General features: G+C 40.9%; 1 protein-coding gene across 5 annotated transcripts in view; it reads left to right on the top strand.

Moving 5' to 3' along the window:
* The window catches only part of LOC122765302 (dedicator of cytokinesis protein 9-like), a 64,386-nt gene extending 44,704 nt beyond the window's left edge, over positions 1-19,682 (top strand). For 3 of the 5 annotated variants that reach the window (XM_044019476.1, XM_044019472.1, XM_044019477.1), the window contains exons 8-38: positions 1,330-1,504; positions 2,450-2,502; positions 3,110-3,184; positions 3,276-3,416; positions 3,899-4,111; positions 4,723-4,845; positions 5,095-5,177; positions 6,078-6,200; positions 6,467-6,546; positions 6,678-6,865; positions 7,315-7,380; positions 7,468-7,560; positions 7,959-8,082; positions 8,206-8,324; positions 8,535-8,621; positions 8,739-8,828; positions 10,368-10,483; positions 11,189-11,258; positions 11,346-11,471; positions 11,679-11,750; positions 12,933-13,079; positions 13,200-13,283; positions 13,408-13,519; positions 14,548-14,726; positions 14,831-14,947; positions 15,570-15,681; positions 15,769-15,902; positions 17,682-17,796; positions 17,919-17,985; positions 18,078-18,125; positions 19,377-19,682. In XM_044019476.1, coding sequence (XP_043875411.1) covers positions 1,330-1,504; positions 2,450-2,502; positions 3,110-3,184; positions 3,276-3,416; positions 3,899-4,111; positions 4,723-4,845; positions 5,095-5,177; positions 6,078-6,200; positions 6,467-6,546; positions 6,678-6,865; positions 7,315-7,380; positions 7,468-7,560; positions 7,959-8,082; positions 8,206-8,324; positions 8,535-8,621; positions 8,739-8,828; positions 10,368-10,483; positions 11,189-11,258; positions 11,346-11,471; positions 11,679-11,750; positions 12,933-13,079; positions 13,200-13,283; positions 13,408-13,519; positions 14,548-14,726; positions 14,831-14,947; positions 15,570-15,681; positions 15,769-15,902; positions 17,682-17,796; positions 17,919-17,985; positions 18,078-18,125; positions 19,377-19,584 — 3,540 coding nt within the window. In that variant the 3' untranslated portion in view covers positions 19,585-19,682. Of the gene's footprint in view, positions 1-1,329; positions 1,505-2,449; positions 2,503-3,109; positions 3,185-3,275; positions 3,417-3,898; positions 4,112-4,722; positions 4,846-5,094; positions 5,178-6,077; positions 6,201-6,466; positions 6,547-6,677; positions 6,866-7,314; positions 7,381-7,467; positions 7,561-7,958; positions 8,083-8,205; positions 8,325-8,534; positions 8,622-8,738; positions 8,829-10,367; positions 10,484-11,188; positions 11,259-11,345; positions 11,472-11,678; positions 11,751-12,932; positions 13,080-13,199; positions 13,284-13,407; positions 13,520-13,672; positions 13,727-14,547; positions 14,727-14,830; positions 14,948-15,569; positions 15,682-15,768; positions 15,903-17,681; positions 17,797-17,918; positions 17,986-18,077; positions 18,126-19,376 lie in introns of all 5 variants that reach the window. The other 2 variants (XM_044019474.1, XM_044019475.1) reach the window with 1 other exon arrangement.
* The last annotated feature ends 217 nt before the right edge of the window (positions 19,683-19,899 follow it).

Here is a 19,899-nt window from a genome sequence, read left to right as displayed (position 1 = left end):
GTTAAGGTTAAGGTAAGGGCTTAGGGAACACATTATGTCTGTGATGTGTCCTCACTGAGATTGAAACTTCAGAAACTGGCAGAAATGTCTAAGCGGAGCTGCAGATGTTTAACTGCAGCTGTGATGACATGTAGAGTGACATCACACTGGGGCTCAAGCTAAATGATCCAACATACACTATATAGAGCACAGTCACGTTCATGTGTCTAGAAGTGATCAAAAGGGCTTAAAAATAGGCTGTTTCTTATTTTCTCTTCTCGAATGTTTCACTGTCTGAAGAGACCACTGATGGTCACTTTATTAAACCAGAAGTTTAAGTATATGTTTACTAATTTTCCTGAGGGTTTGTGTACTGTGTTGTCTGCAAAATTGTGACAGGACCTTCTATCTGTCAGGTGATTAAGTCTGTTTTATTTCACCCCCCCTCCATGTTTATTCATCCAGCGTGCAGATAATGACTTTCCCTCCCAATCGCTCCCACTGCTGTTTCTTCACTGCAAGCCCACCACACTGATAACAAAAGCATAACAATCCACCCACTGCTGACAAATAATGAGACAATTCCCTTGCTTCTCCTTAAGAACTCCCACCTGAATGTTTTATTAAAGTGTACAGTCAAAGTTGAAGCAGCAGTGGTCCAGAGCTGAATCGGCACTAACTGAGTAAAGCTAAAGTCCCAGTGGGAGAGTGACATCGCCGTTTCTGCCTGTTTGGAGGTCGTGGTTCATCTCATTTTCTGTTGACTTCTCTCAGCAGCTCCGTCTCACTAGAGGACGTCTGTGCCGTGGTCCCGGCAGAGCTGAAGGCTTTGTTATACAGATGGAAATACTCTGTCCCGCCCTCTCTTACTTCATCCATTTGCTTTTTGTGGCAGTTAAATTAAGTTTTGAGTTCAACTGCCCACATTTTTTTGATTCTGTAGATTTCCGTCCCCCAAGGATTGTCAGTGTAAGGCCAGTGTTTTGTAATTGAATATTGATTGTGTTTACTTGAATGCTTCTATGTTTACAGGCTCAAACTGCAAAATACAAGAGCCTTGGGGAGAATAAAAGTGAAGCAAGTCATACTTTAAGTAATAAATCCCAGAACTAAACATCAGCTGGGTTGTGTGAGCTGGCAGTAGTTCAGCTTTAGCTTTGGAGAGTGAGATGAAACATTCCTTTTGTCCTGCCATTTTCACAGATGGGTCTTTGAAATTGAAATTGTAAAGTTATTCAGTCTTTTACTATCAAATGGAACACATTTCCCACACATTGAGTTTTTTTTACTAAGACTTTCGTTTATCTCCTTTCTCTTAAGCTTGTGTCTTTTTTGTTTTTCTCTCTATAGAACAACAAGGTTCGAAGGTTTGCTTTTGAGCTGAAGATGCAGGATAAGAGCACCTACCTGCTGGCTGCAGACGGCGAGGGAGAGATGGAGGACTGGATCAATACGCTCAACAAGATCTTGCACAGCAGCTTTGAGATTGCAATGCAGGAAAAGCGCAATGGAGACATTCATGATGGTATGTGTTTGTCTGTCTGTCTGCGTGTACGTATTCTCTCCAAAGCTTACAATATTTCACAAATAAGAAGTTAGTCCTGTCAAAGTATTATGCCACTTCTTGATAGGAAATTGTTTATGTTTCTTGTAAAAGAAGTCTAGTAAATGCATATTTGGCAGATGGAAATATGTCTAAAACAAATGTTGCTTCATACAGGTTTTGTGTAGAACATTGCCTCTTTTTCACTTTTTATTGGGCATAAGTTTAATGGAAAAGAAGTTGAATGTTTGACATACCTTTGTTATATACAGTGTAATTCACTGTATTTCACAAGTGTCTCTGATTATAGAAGCAACGGTGATGCTATTATGTGAACTTTCCAAGATTAATGATGCCCTCACTTACTGTATATCCCTAACCATAATAATACTATTAAAAATAATAATACCAAACCACATTTAAAAGATTCAGAAAATACACTTCTTATCAGTGTATTTGTTCAGGGTTTTATTCTCTATGCACACAAAGAAGTCATTTTTCATTCACCTCACAGTTTTCTCTTTCTGCCCCTGTGCTGTCTATGTGCAGTCTGTGGTTACGTGATACTCGACCACCCAGACTTTTAATACTCACCTAGTGTCTCATAGGAGGCTTAGCTGTGGAGCAAACGGACTAGATGCCTTTTGCACAAAATGCTCCACTAATCGTCCTCACTCCCCCAGCTTTTATTAAACACACTGTGAATGAGAATAGGAGCTGAGAAGATCTGGGAGATTTTTTGTAATATACCACTGAGACCTGCAGGATCTCTCTCTGAAGCCTGACGGATTCCTGCACAGTTGAATTAGTGTTTGTTCAACTTTGTTGTGTCCGTGTATGATTTCGGGAGATTTTATGGCACAAAGTGTTTGACTTTAATATCTACAGCTTTTCCTGGACACAATACTTTCTTGCATTTTCCCGTAGATGATGATCTCGGAAAGTCAGACAGTTCCTCTGGCAGTATGGACAGCTTTCAGGTAGGTCCTGCTTTGTGAGATACTAATACATGCAGTGCATCAGCACATTAAGTCGTAAGAATGACGTCCTCATTCTTACCACAACCATGCGGCGTGAAATTGAGGTTGAAGAGTCACTGGTTTCACATTTTAATTTCACAGTTACTTATTTGTTTTTGCAGATAGGCTCTGGAATTAAACTCGGATCTGTTATCACGTGATTAAGTGAAACTAAAAGGCAGTAACTCTCTTTTAATTGTGTTATTTTGGATTTCGTCCAGAAACCAGCCCAGCAAATTTAAAACATACAAGAGTAAGTTCAGTTGTAGAGAAATAGCTGACACTTGCTTTTACATAATGACACCTGCATCTAGATCTTAAAGCCATATGTGCATGGAAACTGGTGGTAACATTTGGCCAGAAAACCAGTTACAGTGTGCAGAAATGTAAGCTGGTACCACCTGACTCTCCCTGCTCCGCCAATAAAGCTTTATTTCCAGATGGGTGCAAAAGACAAAAATGTCCTAATGAAAAAAACAACTGTGAGCAAAATGTCTCACAGTGCTTCTGACTTTCAGACAGTTTTTGGTCTAATATCAATTGAGGAAATGCCTTTTCTTCTCCTCAGAGCACCAGAGATATTGAGTCCAGGATGAGGAATGAGACCAGATTGAGGCTGTTCACCCTGGACCCTGACACACAGGTAATATAATTTAACTTATTCACCCGGTGGAAGTGGGATTCACCCTCATGCGGCATAATGAAATGTAAATCTTCTGTAATGTGTGTTTCAGAAACTGGATTTCTCAGGGATTGAACCAGACGTGAAGCAGTATGAGGAGAAGTTTGGCAAACGTGTGCTGGTGAACTGCAATGACCTTTCATTCAATCTGCAAAGCTGCGTGGCCGAGAACGATGAAGGGCCGACAACAAATGTAAGGCGGATCTTTTTCTGGCCACAATAGACTCACATTAATCAAAATGTTATTATCATTACTCTAATCCAGATGGAAGAGGAATGAAATGGACCGGATGTCCTCATTATTTGAGATGCTGTAGGGCTCCTGTTGGCATAGCAACCAGGCTAAAGACTTAGTAATGGCGAGCAATTGGTATAATGGAGTCCAATGCCCTGCTGTCCCTCCCAGCAGAAACTGTCTATTAAGAACTGACAAGAGTGTTTACTCGGCTTCCTCCTCTCACATTTAATTGCAAAAGCTACTCTGTATGCAGAAGACAGAAATGCACCACTCCAACTTTTTTTCCTCTGCAGATGATGATTCTAGTTGTGAGTGTGCTGTCAACTTATTAAACACAGTACCTCAAAATGAACAGATAAATGATACAGAATAGATGGCAAAGTCTGCACTAAATATCATCATCTGTCCTAAGACGTATTCCTCTGTTCCTCCTCTAGGTGGAGCCCTTCTATGTCACTCTCTCACTGTTTGATATCCAGAATGGGAGGAAAATCTCCTCTGACTTCCACGTGGACTTAAATCACCCGTCTGTGAGAGGCATGATGCCCAGTACCATCAGCCAGTATATAAATGGAGGAGGGGACGCTCACAGTGAGGGGCAACGGTTGGTCCACGGGTTGCCAGAGGCAGCCATGCAGTATCCCAGACAGGTGCGTAGAACTAAGAATGATCTAAAGCACTGCCTTAAGTTCATATTTTTTCATAGTTTTAATTGTTGGTGATTATTTTGCCTCATGTTTTTGTGAACAGAAACAATATAACATTATTTGTTTGCCATGTCCTTCATCTGAAATCAGGCTCTGTGAAGTAATACTATCAGACCTGACTGAGGGAGCACTTGTGTGTATAGAGCAGCAGGGAAGGAGTGGGCTGGCGCAAGAAGCTTTTATCTCATTAAACTGCTGAACTGAATGGTTTTTTTGAGCAGTAGAATTCACTTATGAACATTTTCAATAGGACCTTGTCGGTGTTTGTTGTCAAACTTCAGGCGCCTCGCTTCGCAAATGTTGCCGTTGACTTTGTGTGACTTGACATGAAACCAATCACTTCCTGTGTGCAGTGCGGGAAAGTCGTCAGGTGAAATTAAATCTAAACGCCACCATACTGAGAAACACAGAGAGACTCGTGTGGAGCTGAAAGGCTTAATCGGCATTGTGTGAACTCATTTGACAGTGGTTTGAATGTAACAGACGTTTGTTTAGATTTAAAATGTGGGCACTACAGTTTTATATGTATTCTGACATGTCCCTTGTGTCCACAGGGGGTGTTCTCGATTACATGTCCTCACCCAGATATCTTCCTGGTGGCTCGCATAGAAAAGGTTCTTCAGGGCGGAATCAACCACTGTGCCGAGCCGTACATGAAGAGTTCAGATTCCACCAAGGTACTGACTGACTCTCGTCACTTCAAACTACCATCACCAACGTCTGTGTTCACCCACAGTCAGCTGATTCCACCAGAATACTTAGCATTGACGATGGTCTGTGATAGATAGTAATGTGATTCAGGCAAGAAAGAATGGGAGGTGTGTGTGTTTTTCCATGCATGTGTTTTTATAGATATTTAAAAACTGGGTGTTACAGTGTATGTGTATGCTTTGACGCTGCAATGGTATCTTCCTGTTTTCCACCAGGTGGCACAGAAGGTCCTGAAAAATGCCAAGCTGGCATGTAGCCGGTTAGGCACGTACAGGATGCCTTTTGCCTGGGCAGCAAGGTACTTTATTATCTTTTGACATTCATTTTATGTTCATTTACACACCAACTGTACAGTTGGGGTGGGAATCACAGGGTACCTCAGGATACGATACGCAATACATGGTCCACGATACCAATAATACCGATACCATGATGCAACAGTTCGATGATAATCAAGACAATCTTATAGCGATACATCACAATATCAGTGTCTAACTGAAGAATACAAAGCATTTGAGAAGCACTGTCTGGAGGAGACGTGAAGAACTGGCAGGGACGGTTTACTGTAGAGTGCCTTCATTTGTTAATTAAGATATCGATATCTGCCGTGGTGTATCGATTATCGTATTGCACAAGGAAGGATGGTGATATAGCACCAAATCGATATGTTGACCCACTCCTATTGTACAGTATGTGGTGATCACAATTACTTACAATTAGGCCCGTTCTTCTTTAAAACCCTATTGTTTCGTGCACACAATCACAACTGACTTAAAAAAATCACTATTTTTCTTACTGCCTCATAATTATTGTCAGTACAATTAATTTTAGTAACCTAACCTCTCATTTGCTAGCAAATTCTGCTCATCACTTATCATGTGAAGTAATTTATCGAATAAATAGAACTGTTTTTGTGTAGTTCAACTTCTCATAATTGGTTTGCTGCTTTCTCTATATCAGTGTAATAGAAATTATTCATTTTTAAAAAGAAATATAAACAAGAGTCAGGAAAAGCCCTTGGAATTTATTGTTTACTGTGTTTTTGTGACATTTTATACACTGATGATGTTGTCTGTCTTTGTCGGTGAAACATAATATTTTAAGAAATATTTGTTTCCTCACACTGGAGTAGTGTGTGTGTTCTAGAAGTGAAATATCCCTGACTCCTCTTTTCTATCTCTCTCTCTTTCTCTCTCAGGCCTTTGTTCAAAGACGCTTCAGGGACACTGGACAAAAGTGCTCGTTTCTCAGCTCTGTACAGACAGGACGGCAACAAGCTTTCGAATGATGACATGCTCAAGCTGCTGGCTGATTTCAGAAAGTTTGTAAAGTTTCTATGAGTCCACAAACTCTATTACAAAGTAGTATTACTTGAGTAGCTTTACAGATGTCCTGGGAAGGAAAACACGTGCCTATAGGTTTTACTTAGGAAAATGCTTGTCAGTTTTGCAAATAAGATGTTTGCTAACATCTGTGAATGTGGTCATTTATCATTTGCTCATGTCTAGACTGTCTCTGCCTGGTTCTCATTCAGTCTTTGGTAGATGGTCACAAAGGCTTAACCGGGGTTTATTTTCCTTTCCCCAGGCCAGAGAAGATGGCCAAGCTGCCCGTAATCCTCGGAAACCTTGATGTTACCATTGACAGTGTAGCCCCCGACTTGACAAGTAAGCCCACTAAACTCACCCCGTGCTGCCAGTATATGAGATGAAAGCTGCTTCTGTTCAAACCAGGCTGTCCACAGAATTGTCTTCTGGCTATTTATTTGGTTCTCACTCTGTCTCACGTCTATGTATAGATTGTGTTACCTCATCCTACATTCCTGTGAAGCAGTTTGATGTCAGCGAGAGAACCAACATCTTCTTTGAAGTGGAGGAGTTTGTGCCGTGCCTAGCCAAATGTTCTCAGCCTTTCACCATCTACAACAATCACCTCTATGTCTACCCCAAGCACTTGAAGTACGACAGCCAAAAGTCATTTGCAAAGGTATCTCAAGTCTCTGTTGTGTCGTTGTGTGGTTTCCCATCGTTTTGTTGCCCATAAGTAACATTAAAATGTGGTCAAAATGTTGAGTCAGACGATATGGCGCTCACTGAGGGCCGACACCAGTCTGGATTTGTGAGGCACGGATCACTTTACTTTTTTAAACTCTGTTTTGTTTTATTCTTTCAATTTTACTTAATTTACTGTATGTGAAGGAATTTCATTACACGGTTTGAACCACTGTGTTATTACAGTGTCAACAAACTTCTTGAATTACACAGTTAAAGTAACTTATTTATGACTCCCTAATGTACTAATACTCTGATACTGTGTCTGTCTTAGCAATCACAATAAAGCTCTATTCTATCCAGTTCTATGCACAAATTCACCAAATTCATTTGACTTTTATAGTGCCACTAACAGAGCCAACTGTTCCTGCTGTGTCTCTTTAGGCTCGAAACATAGCTGTCTGCATTGAGTTCAAAGACTCGGATGAAGAAGATGCTGTTTCACTGAAGGTAAACTAGAAGTGCTCTGAAAATCTCCAGAGGATAACGCCGTCCTGTCCTTCGCAAGACACTATTCAACTGTTTGTTATTCCACAGTGCATCTACGGTCGACCCGGAGGACCGTTGTTTACTAAGAATGCCTTCGCTGCTGTTCTGCATCACCAGCAGAACCCCGAATTCTATGATGAGGTAAGACTGTTCGCTTCAAGCGAACCAAATGCAGGAAGTGAATTACAATGCATGGCATTGTGGGTAAACACAACCAAAACATATGCGCGTGTACAACAATAGCCGGGATTAATGGCTGAGCCCATTGTCGCAGTGCATGTGTGTTGTATGTTCACATAAAACAAAATAAAAAAACCAAGACTGATAGGATTTGATGCAGCTCCATGTTTTGCTCTTATGTGGCGGAAATAGAAGTTGCCCTGCATTAACCAATAGATGAGCAAGTTTTCTTGTCCTGTGTCTCGTCTTCTCCTTCAATAATTTTTGATGCAGCGCCGCCTCAGACGAGGAGAATTGAACCGTGTCTGGCGGACTATTAGAACAATGACCGAGTATGTATTTGTGCTTCACTTCATTAGTTCAAGATTGAGCTGCCAACCCAGCTCCACGAGAAACACCACCTGCTCTTCACCTTCTACCATGTCAGCTGTGACAGCAACAGCAAGGCCAGCACCAAAAAGAGAGAACTGGTTGAGGCACAAGGTACAAAACTGCTCAAACTGCCATAAGTCGCTCCGTATACAGCACAGATGCTTTCTGTGTGTTATTGATATTACTGGCAGGATACAGTTGGATGATTGCACTCTCCTCCATCTTTGCTCTCAGTGGGTTATGCCTGGCTCCCTTTGCTGAAGGACGGCCGGGTGGTCATGAATGAGATTCAGATTCCTGTGGCTGCCAACCTGCCTGCTGGATACCTCGGCTTTCAGGAGGGTGCTGGCAAGGTAAAGTGTATCCTCAACAAACTCTTGGTTACTTGGTTTGGCCTCAACTGCTCAGGGTTCAAGTTCAAGTGTTTTTGTTTTTTGAGCAGCAGATTTGTAGATAAAAAATTAAGTGGATAAACTAACATGTCACAACAATATGATATCAAACTTTTCAAAATGTTATAGAGCATAATACCACCATATGATTGTACGTTTACATTTCTGTAGCATTCAGTTCCTGAAGTCAAATGGGTGGATGGAGGCAAGCCTTTGCTCAAGGTGTCCACTCACCTCGTTTCCACTGTCTACACTCAGGTTAGTTTTTGTGATGAGTTGAAGTGTATAGGTCACATTTCAACTTTAGCCGTGATTCAATTACAACCAGGCTTTGAGGAATAACCTCCCCCCTTTTTTGTCATCTCAACATTTCAGGACCAACATTTGCACAATTTCTTTCATCACTGTCAGAGCGCGGCATCTGCAGCTCAGTTATCAGGAGGAGAGCTGGTCAAATACCTGAAGGTAAAGCAATGAGTACAGGATTTGAAGAGTTTATTAAGGGTACTGATACAATGCATTGAATGTGTTCCTTATGCACATGTCGTTCTTTTTCCATGACAGTATACAGTTCAGTCTTTTAGTGTCATGTTTGTATAAAAATGTATGGGAACATTTGCTTGATATCGCTGATTTCTAACAAAAACATTAGATCTCTTAATGAGTCTTGGTTATTTTTAAACTACAATTCATAATATTGACATATAGACCTCGTTCCAGTGGGTAGCAGTAGTACTTTACATGACAATACAATAACAATATGGTAAAAGTATGATATCAGTGTGGTAGCAGATTTTGAAATAAGGAAATAATGTCATCTTAAGGCTATACCTTGGCAGTGCCAAATGAAAATGTGTGTGACACATACAGGAGAATAGATTTAATCTTTTGTAAGTCAATCTTAAATTTTGATTCAAAAACATTTTATATGAAGATATCACACACATAGTAACTTATAGTGATTCTCATTACCAAGCTGCTATCTGGATATTACTTGAGCAATAAGTTATAAGTTATATACATTATTACCAAGTTGAAAATTACATTATAAATAAGATGGTATTACTATAATATTATTATATAGTCAGTCAGTCATCATCTAACTGCTTTATCCTCCACCAGAGGGTCGCGGGGGGTGCTGTGCCAATCTCAGCTACATCGGGCGATAGGCGGGGTACACCCTGGACAGTTCGCCAGTCCATCGCAGGGCCACACACAGATAGAGACAAACAACCATTCACTCTCACTCCTACGGTCAATTTAGAGTGTCTAATTTACCTATTCCTTATTATATAGTATTACTGTATTATTACACTGTATACTGTACTACTGTAGAAATATTTCTTCATACATACTGTACATACAGATTTATTTTCGCAGAGTAAGTGGCTAATCTTTACAGTGATTTTTGGCTGATGCTGAGTCATATCCTCCATTTTGTGTTGGTGTTTGTCAACAGCCCATTGGTTGGGACAGTTAATATTTTTCCATTGCCACTGATGCAGAATATTAGTTTGATACCAGAAAAGGTCTAACTTTTTACTTGTCTCACCGTAATCCCAGACCATGGGAATCTTAGTTCACTGTTCACCGGGTGGACATTGACATGGAAAGCAACACTTGGTCTAATGCATCTCTTGGGTTCCAATGTAAACACAGCAGTGAACATGAACAATAGCTCGAGGGTCAAACAGCAGGTCAGCTGTGCTGAATGGAAGCTGGCCAAATGACTTTGGCAGGGCTTGTGTTAGTTTCCTGCAGACAGGCAAGGATGCACGCTTCTCTCTGCCATATTCCAGGAACAGGAACATACAATGTGGGTGATTAGCATTATGTTGTTTCCTCGGATCCTGTTGCTGTAATTTGATCCGTGTCCTCACATGATATTGTGTTCATCACCTTCTGTGCTCCTCCACATTTATTCTTCTGTCTGTCTGTTATTTAAAAGCTGTGTCGCTAAACCCTTTTTAAATGTACCTTTGTGATGTTGATGTGTACCCTCAGAGTCTGCATGCCATGGAGAGCCACGTGATGATCAAGTTCCTGCCCACTACCCTGAATCAGCTGTTTAGGGTCCTTACCAGTGCCACCCAAGAGGATGTAGCGGTCAACGTCACCAGGCAAGTGTCTGTGAGACAGCTGCTTTAAATACATGTACTTTCTTGTAAAGGGGCCACACGGTGGTGTAGTGGTTAGCACTCTCGCTCTGCAGCGAGAAGACCCGGGTTCGAGCCCGGGTTGGAACAAGGGCCTTTCTGCATGGAGTTTGCATGTTCTCCCCGTGTGTGCGTGGGTTCTCTCCGGGTTCTCCTGCTTCCTCCCACAGTCCAAAAACATGCAATGTGGGGATTAGGTGAATTGAACACTCTAAATTGACAATAGGAGTGAGTGTGAGAGTGAATGGTTGTTTGTCTCTATCTGTGTGTGGCCCTGCGATGGACTGGCGAACTGTCCAGGGTGTACCCCGCCTATCGCCCGATGTAGCTGAGATTGGCACAGCACCCCCCGCGACCCTCTGGTGGAGGATAAAGCGGTAGTTGATGACTGACTGACTAACTTTCTTGTAAAGCCCAAAAAACATATTGGGAATAAGACAGTGTCACAATTTATTTAGACAAAAAATGTTAAAGATGCACTTTTCACGTTAAGGTCATTTATTTCTAATACTGTTTTTCTTTAAATTATCAGGACATGTTTTTCATAGACAATTTGATCGATCACAACCAACAAGAACTTAGCAGAAATTAAATTAAACATGGACAGTGTGTAAAGTTGCTGAGGCCATTCAGAACCGCTTCCTCACTCGTGTTGTTGTTTCCTTATAGAGTCATGATTCACATTGTTGCCCAGTGCCATGAGGAGGGGTTAGAGAACTACCTGAGATCATATGTGAAGGTAAAAACATATCACAACTCGTTATCTAGGTGTCATATTTACACTGGAGTATTCATGTGTTTTTTTTGATGCACATGGCCGTTACAGTTTGTTTTCAAGACTGAGCCATACACGTCGTCCACCAACCGAACAGTGCATGAGGAGTTGGCCAAAGCCATGACTGCAATCCTGAAGCCGTCTACTGACTTTCTCACATGTAACAAATTGCTCAAGGTAACATATTTGAACTATTACAAAGGATTATGTGGTGTATAATTGTAATATATCATAAATCTATCATCATGATATCAATGTGATATACATGTCAGTATATAACAAAACAAATGCTTTTATTTGTAACTCTTATTTAATATTGTGCAGCCCTATTTGACATCCACATCCTCTTTATTGTTTTCTAATTGATGCTTGTCTGCCCTGCAGTATTCCTGGTATTTCTTTGAAGCCCTAGTGAAATCCATGGCTCAGTACTTGATTGAGAGTTTTAAAGTGAAGGTAAGTCTGCCTCAACGTGTGTGTGTGTGTGTGTGTGTGTGTGTGTGTGTGTGTGTGTGTGTGTGTGTGTGTGTGTGTGTGTGTGTGTGTGTGTGTGTGTGTGTGTGTGTGTGTGTGTGTGTGTGTGTGTGTGTGTGTGTGTGTGTGTGTGTGTGTGTGTGTGTGTGTGTGTCCCAAGCAGACAGAGGTGTCTGCTCACTTCTGCTTTATTACAGTTTCGATTCCTCACTGCAGTTTACAACATGCCAAGTCTTGTGGAGAGCCATGGAACCACAGTGGAAGTATAGTGTATCCGCAGTCTGTACCACACAGCTGTGCACTTTAATTGGCTGCATTTGTTCATACCCCATAAGCAACCACATCCCTGTGTTTAACCTCCACTGGCATAAAGTGGAGGCCACAACGAAAGCAAGTAAATGCTCTTGAATAGGAGGCCCTACCACTGTGGAAAGATATAACCATATTCTGTGAAGTTTCACTTTCAGTATAAGCGTAGAGATATTTTATATGTATTATGTATATTATACAACAAATCCCATTGTTACGCACGGCCTAGGGGATGCCAGAGCGCAACATAAAAACGAATGGAAAGTGAAAATTGTGTTGCTTCCACAATCTCCCTCCTCTGCTCTTGTTCCGGGAGGACACCTTTATGCCTCCCACCACCAGGCACCAGACAATCCCGGGTCTCCTGTCACCACATCTGGATCCCCAGTACCTGGGGAGAACAGAGATGGGACGAGTGACAGGAGTACTTGCTCCTGTCCAGATATGAAAACACAATCACTTAAGTGCACATACATATAGAGTATAATGGCTCAGCTGTATCACCCATAAAAAGAGAAAAAACAATAATACATGTATCCCTTGTTACTTTAGAACTTTACAATTAATAGCGCTCAGCCCCCAGCACAAGTTTAAATTTTAAAAGAACAACAAGGAACAAGGAGCACATTTTCTATTTACTATTTTCGGCCACTAGTTAATATTTGGTGACATATTCAGCAGAGATTGTGCAATGAACCTGCTCATGTGTGTGATAAAGACGAAGTGGTACATTAGTGAGGCTCGCTGGTGTGTTTACAAATACAAAATGTACAAAAACCAAAAAAATAAAACTTATGTTATACATTCAGTTAGATTTTGTTCAACAGCTTTAATATTCTGTTACTTTTTTTTCAGCTGTCTAGGAATCAGCGCTTCTCTGCAGCATTCCACCACACAGTGGAGACACTGGTCAACATGATGATGCCACACATTACACAGAAGTACAAAGACAACCTGGATGCCGCTAGGAACGCCAACCACAGTCTTGCAGTCTTCATTAAGGTCAGAAAACCGTATATATCTGCATCGTTAAGTGTATTAAAGTTTAAAGCTGGACTTTTACAGAGCAGTTTGTCACTACTGGTTTTTGAGATTCATTTCTTGTTCTACTTCATTCCACAGCGCTGTTTTAATCTGATGGATCGAGGGTTTATGTTCAAGCAGATCAACAACTACAGCAACTGTTTCATGCCTGGAGACCCAAAGGTACTTTAACAGTTCAAACAGTCAAAATCAAATCTAAACAAACTGCTGTAAAAGTGATAATGATGAAGGAAAGACTTCATCAAAGCATTAAAACTGTCTCTGGTTCTTTTGTTGCTTAATGCAGACACTCTTTGAGTTCAAGTTTGAGTTCCTGCGTGTCGTGTGCAACCACGAGCACTACGTCCCCCTGAACCTGCCCATGCCATTTGGAAAAGGAAGGATAATGAGATTTCAAGGTGAGGAAATCATTACATTTATCTAATGATGCTTTGTTTTGGTGACACTGTACCAAAATCCTTTACTAACTACAACACTATAATACTTTTATACACTCATATACGTTTTTTACAGTATGAACTCTTGTTTCTTTTGCTGTGTTCCTCAATTAGCTTTATTATCTCCACATGATATGGTGGAGTCGTATGATGATGATGATCCAGTAGGTAGGTGCAAGGTGTGCTGCTTGTGTGTTTCCTCCAAGGAGAACAGACTTAAGTCTAACCTTTCAGCCGTGAACAAAAAGTTGTAGAATCACTCTTAAATCAGAATGCAATTACTTGTCTTCCATCTGTACTTCAAAGTGGCTGATGGGGAATGAATATACAGTATATACTAGTATATCCTACTATTTTTCCTTCGTATAATTTGGTGTCATTCAGTAAATAAAAGATAAGAGTGGTACTTTGTGCAGGTGTGATCTGTTACTTGTCTTTGACTTTGAAAAAAGATTTTTTTTGTGTGTGAGAGTGTTGAAAATGAAGGTTGTTGGTTTTTTTTAAATTAGACCGAAGAGTGGCTCTAACTCTGTCTTTATATGTTGTGCGTGTGTGCGTGCGTGGGTGGATGATTGCTTCACTGGATTTAAACATTGGAAATCATTGGTGAACAGCTGCTGCTGCTGTTAAATCACAAGCTTTAATCCTGGTTGCCTTTTTCCACAATGATCACTGTTGATGTAGAGCCACAGCTCAGTGACACAACTTTAATCTGTTAAACATGAAAATCAGAAGATTGTCTATATATCTGGGGGTGTTTTTCCCCTCATATAGTAGTAAAATAATAAAACAAAGATAATATTTTGCCAAATTATTCAAAGTGAATTGTTCTCTGGTCACACAACACTGGTCACATTGCTCTATATGCTTTATAATGGAAATTCTCTAATTGTTCAGTGCTGTCTGTGACCTCTTCTCCTTTCTTCTCCTTCACTTAGTTTTCTTTGTGCCAGTCCTAATCTCTTCATCATCCTCTTCCTCCCCCTCAGACCTTCAGCTGGATTACTCGCTGACGGATGACTTCTGTAAAAACCACTTCCTGGTTGGGCTGCTGCTCAGGGAGGTCACTGCAGCTCTGCAGGAGTTCAGGGAGATTCGTCAGATATCCATCCAGGTGCTGAAGAACCTGATGATCAAGCACACGTTTGACGATCGCTACACCTCCAAGGTAAACACTGCCTTCGTTACCTCTGTCTCGTCTCTTCGGTATCAGATGTGTTTGTCTTTGTCTGATCTTGAGATATTCTGCTGAGTGGGTGATTTGTTTTCCAGAGCCAGCAGGCCAGGTTGGCCACACTCTACTTGCCCTTGTTCGGCCTGCTCCAAGAGAATGTCAACAGGTTGAATGTGAAGGAGGTTTCCCCGTTCACTATCAACCACTCCAACAATGTAAGGGAGCCCCCTAGTGGCTATCTTATGACTACTAACCAAACACATGTCTTCAGTTTTATTGCATAGATATTTAAGCCTCACATGGCTTACATGTTACATATCTCATATCCACACCTTTGACAAGTATATAAACATAGAGACACATAGAAAGGGAAAACAGTCCAAAGAGAGGGAATAATTACTGCCTCGTCTTCTTAAATTATAGGCTAATTAATTGTGATTTGTTGTTGTTTTTTTTTTTAAATTGTTTGTTTTCACACATTGGCCAAGACACAATTAACATTGTGAACGATAAACGTTGACATTTTTATACCCGTAGGTAATAAAAAATAATAAAGTTATTTCCTTGGCACCAAAATGCTTTACATCATAATTACTAAAGGACAATAAAAGTATAGACTATTACATCATATTAAACTTACTTAAATAAAAGTACTCATTAATCACATCTTATATTATTCAGTATTTGTCTGCTTTGTATGCTACAAATATGATGATTCTTTTGACCAAGCTAAGATTGCACTTTGTGACTTAGTGGCTAAGTTTATCATACGCGTTGAACTTCATCTGTTTTTGGAGCATACAGTGCTTTATGTGTGTTATTGTGTTTTCTGCTCAGAATGGAAGAGAAGATTCCCTCCTTTCCAACCCTTTGATGACACCTCCCAGGTCCAGCACCTTTCTGGACACCAGTTTGCACAAAGATGTCTTTGGCGCCATCTCAGGCACCGGTGTGTGTAAATATTGGGCTGCAACTGTTTGTTTTGTTTTGTCTACATATTATTATAAATTAATTAATTTTTCTGTCTTCTCAATAGCTTCACCGCACACATCATCCACCCCCAACATTAACTTTGTGCGCCACGCAGACTCTCGCGGCTCACTCATCAGCACTGACTCCGGCAACAGCCTGTCAGAGAGGCACATGGACAAGGGCAATTCCCTGGACAAGGTACAGCTCAGAAAGTGCTGCAGGGTGTCTGCAAAACAATTTCATATTGTTTTCTTGAAATGTTTTCTCATGTTTGCATAAAATGTGACTTTCTGTGACATGCAGTGCCTTAGGCATATCACACCTTTGTTTTTGTTATGACTAATGTGCACAGTTGCTCCTTGTTAACTTGTACCACTAACTCCCATCACTTTATCCGTGCGGCTGGTTGGGGGAGAAGGAGAAGTTCATACGGAGACACTCTGTCAATGTCCTCCACTTCTTTATGGACACTGAGGAGTTTGTGCGAACAAAGCGTGCCACCATGGACTTCTCGCTGCTCTCTGACCCCTGTGTGTCTGAGAGCGCCATGCAGCCCAGCATTTCACCTCAAGTACAAAACACCTCCTTCCTTCACATAGTCATCTTGACTCCTCGGAGTGTCCCATTCGGGAGTGTGAACGTGTGTTTGAGAGTGTCCTTATCTCCTCAACACTAAGCCCTTTCTTTGCCAGTTGATTATCAGGCTTTGGTCTGTTTGGTGCCATAAATGCAGACCTGTTGTGCCACAGAGCTTCACAGGGCTTTGTCTATGGTCATTTTCCTTTTTTTTTTTAGAAGCATGCATGCTTAGTAAGGGATTTCTCACGTTTGAGCTTCTCGTGTGTCCTCCTCGCTTTCACAGATAAACTGCCTCAAACTAAATCTGAGAAGAATTCCTTATTGGAATTGTGTGGTAACCTGTATCAACAAAATGAGGCAATGGAGGACATTCAGGAGTGATTTACAGTAATTATAAACTACAGTAGTCTGTCTGGTTGACCTGAAACACTGAGAAAACACTAATGAAAGGTAATATAAACAGTTTCACAATTTCTGTTCAACTTTACAGGAAAACTAACTTCAGCCTGAAATCTCTTCTCCATACAAAACACCCTTTAAATAGAAAAACCATAGCCTCATGCTTTCCATGACGTAATCCCCAGCTACATTAAGGTCTAGACCAAGTGCTGGAAAAGGATCATGCTTGCGACATTGCCAACCCTTTGCCAGTTGTGGAGCTGTTGCTCTATTCTCTGTGATCATTTTTCCACCAGCTGTCTTGGTGAACGACTCCTCTAAGTGTAGCTGTACGACTGTAATCTCAGGTCAACGCATACAAAATTGTGACATCATCACTCTGAACTGTCAATCAGGAGAACATTTTGTTTATCTTTGTGTTTTAATGTAGCATAGAGTGACCACAAACTACACAGCGCTATTGTTAAAAGTTGTTATAATTGTTGTGCCAAGTATTCTTTTTTTATCCAGATGCAGTATTGTGCAAAAGTCTCAGGACACCACCTGCTTACTGTCACATGCTGTGATCATTGGTCTTATACATTAGCAAGCTGTCATTGACTTTAACACATACCACATGTGTGTTTAATGCTCAAGCGTGTCATGGTCCTTTTTGACAGCAGATTTGTTTTGACATGAAACAGCAGGACAAAAGCAGGTTTTAACCATTAACTAATAATTAGGGTTCTACTCAATTGTAAGGGTAGAGCCCACTAAATACTTATTACTTTTATTTATTTATTTTAAAATTGCATACGTTATTTTGCTGAATGTGTTCCAATGAAGTGATTGAATGAATTATACTGAATGGTCATTGTACTGTAGTGTTGTTAAAGCAACTCTAATTGTGGCCTAAGATGTTTGCACAGTGCTGTAATCCCACAGTAGATAGTTCAAGCCCTAACAGCATTATATTTATATTCCTTCTATGTGTGTGCGTGTACTTCTTTGCCGCTTTAGCACCAGCCTGCTGCGACTCTGGGCAGTACACTGCTGCGATGTGATAAACTGGACCAGGCAGAGATCAAAAGCCTCCTCATGTGCTTCCTACATGTGCTTAAAAGCATGTCTGAGGGTAAGGTCACATGTTTTTTTTCTTTCTTTCTTTTTTTTTTTACACATCTTTGTGCTGACTCAACATTTCTACAACCCCAGAAAACAAATGGATCTTACATTGTCAATCACTGCCTCTTCCAGATGCTCTGTTCACATACTGGAATAAGGCTTCATCGTCCGATCTAATGGACTTCTTCACTCTAGTCGAGTAAGACGTCTGATATTAGTATCGTGAAAATCAATGTAAATAATGTTGTAAAATGTACAGTGACTGATGTTTCCCTTGCTCTTTCCCTTTAGAGTGTGCCTCCATCAGTTCAGATACATGGGGAAGAGATATATCGCAAGGTAATGCTGGTGTCCGTGTTTAAATAAGCTGCACGGATACCACTATTTTAAAGCTTTTTGGTTGAGCTTTTGATAAAGCATTAAACAATAGTTTACTTGTACAAATCAACTGTGTTTAGATCAGTTTGGTAATTTTTGCATTTGTAATTCTATCACAAATTGGAGCCGCTAGATATTTTAAACAATTTATTCATTACCTTTGGCCAACATTATTTTAATAGTTTGTCACGTTACATTTTTTTTGTAAATATTTCAACAATTTATTGAAATATTCAGGCTGGTTTTATTTATTATTTGTAGTTATTTTTTCAGGGATTTTACTTTTTTTAATAAACTATTTTCAGCCTTGACCAATGTCTACATTTGTATTACTAATTTTCACAACTCCCGGTCACTACACATTGTGTTCTTTCCCCAAATAATAATAATTATATCCCCTTGGTTGTTTGGAAATGAATGTTGCATAAAGACAATAGTTTTTGTTGCATATTCAACTTCAAATTCAAATAATATCCAGTACATTACAGGAAACGTCTACACGTTGACTTTTGTTGATCCTCTTGTTTAAAACCTTTTCATTATCGAATGTGTGTGATTGTCGAATCGTATGTTCAGTAGTTGAATTGAATTCAAACACACAAAGTGTCTCCTCTCTACTGTCAGGGAGCTGTAGCCTTGGCTCCCACACCGAGTCTTGAGGTGTTCACTCACTCTAACCTGTCACCGCTCTTTCTATCTTTATTCACGTAAATGCTGGCAAGTTTAACATAACTACATAAACCCTGGCTCCTGCCCCCTCCTGCTTGGGTAAGCCAAAAGGTGGAACTGACCTTTATAAACCAACTGCATGATCGTCTTCTCTCTGTAACAGTTGCAGTGCTGTGACACAACGACTCACTCCTTAAATGCACATGAAACCTCTCTCACTGTAAAATGCATGGTTTGCTCTATAAATCTGCTTCAATGCTGCTGTCCCACTTTGATCATTGTTTTACTAAACTGCATGCCACACTTGCAATGTACTGTACTTTACCTTGCTACATACAGTAGGTGTTGCCGTACATGCATAAAGTTACCCAAAAAATGTTCCTGTGTCACGTTGTGAGTTGTACATTTCTTTGCTGTGGCACATTGAAATTTCACAATTTGTGTGTGTGGTGACTTTAACACCACTCCAGTCTGAAATTTGGGTGAACGTGCTAAGAGCTGGTCCCCAGCTGTTCATCTTACATTGTCCTGTTTCCTTATCAGGAGCCAGGATGGGGCAGGACCCGTAGCTCATGAGCGGAAGTCACAGACTCTGCCTGTGTCCCGTAACAGGGCAGGAATGATGCATGCCCGCTTACAGCAGCTCAGCAGCCTGGATAACTCATACACTTTTAACCACAGTAAGTGCCCCATACCGTACTCATCATCAAACATCCTCCACCAGAGGAGTCCAGTTCCTCCCCCACAATAATCCACCCTATGTACTCCTCATGCTTTTCATCATCATCATCATGAGCAGCATCATCCTCTTACTCTGCTTAAACCCATGTACTCTTGAAGCAGGAGCTGCACCCGACAGACATAAAATGAACTAGTACCGCGCGCGGTTCTGAACGGGTTCGAGCCGACCCGCGCGAGTCGCCGTGTGCCACGGCTCCCCGCGCGCCTCGCGCTCTCACCCGTTCATTCACCGCGCGCGGTACTAGTTATTTTCAGTACTAGTTATTTTCAGTACTAGTTATTTTCAGCGGCGTCCCCGCACATGTCGATCCAAATTTCGGGGGGG

Source organism: Solea senegalensis, linkage group LG2 (assembly GCF_019176455.1).
Source record: "Solea senegalensis isolate Sse05_10M linkage group LG2, IFAPA_SoseM_1, whole genome shotgun sequence".
Taxonomy (NCBI): domain Eukaryota; kingdom Metazoa; phylum Chordata; class Actinopteri; order Pleuronectiformes; family Soleidae; genus Solea; species Solea senegalensis.
This window is presented reverse-complemented; position numbering and strand designations above follow the sequence as displayed.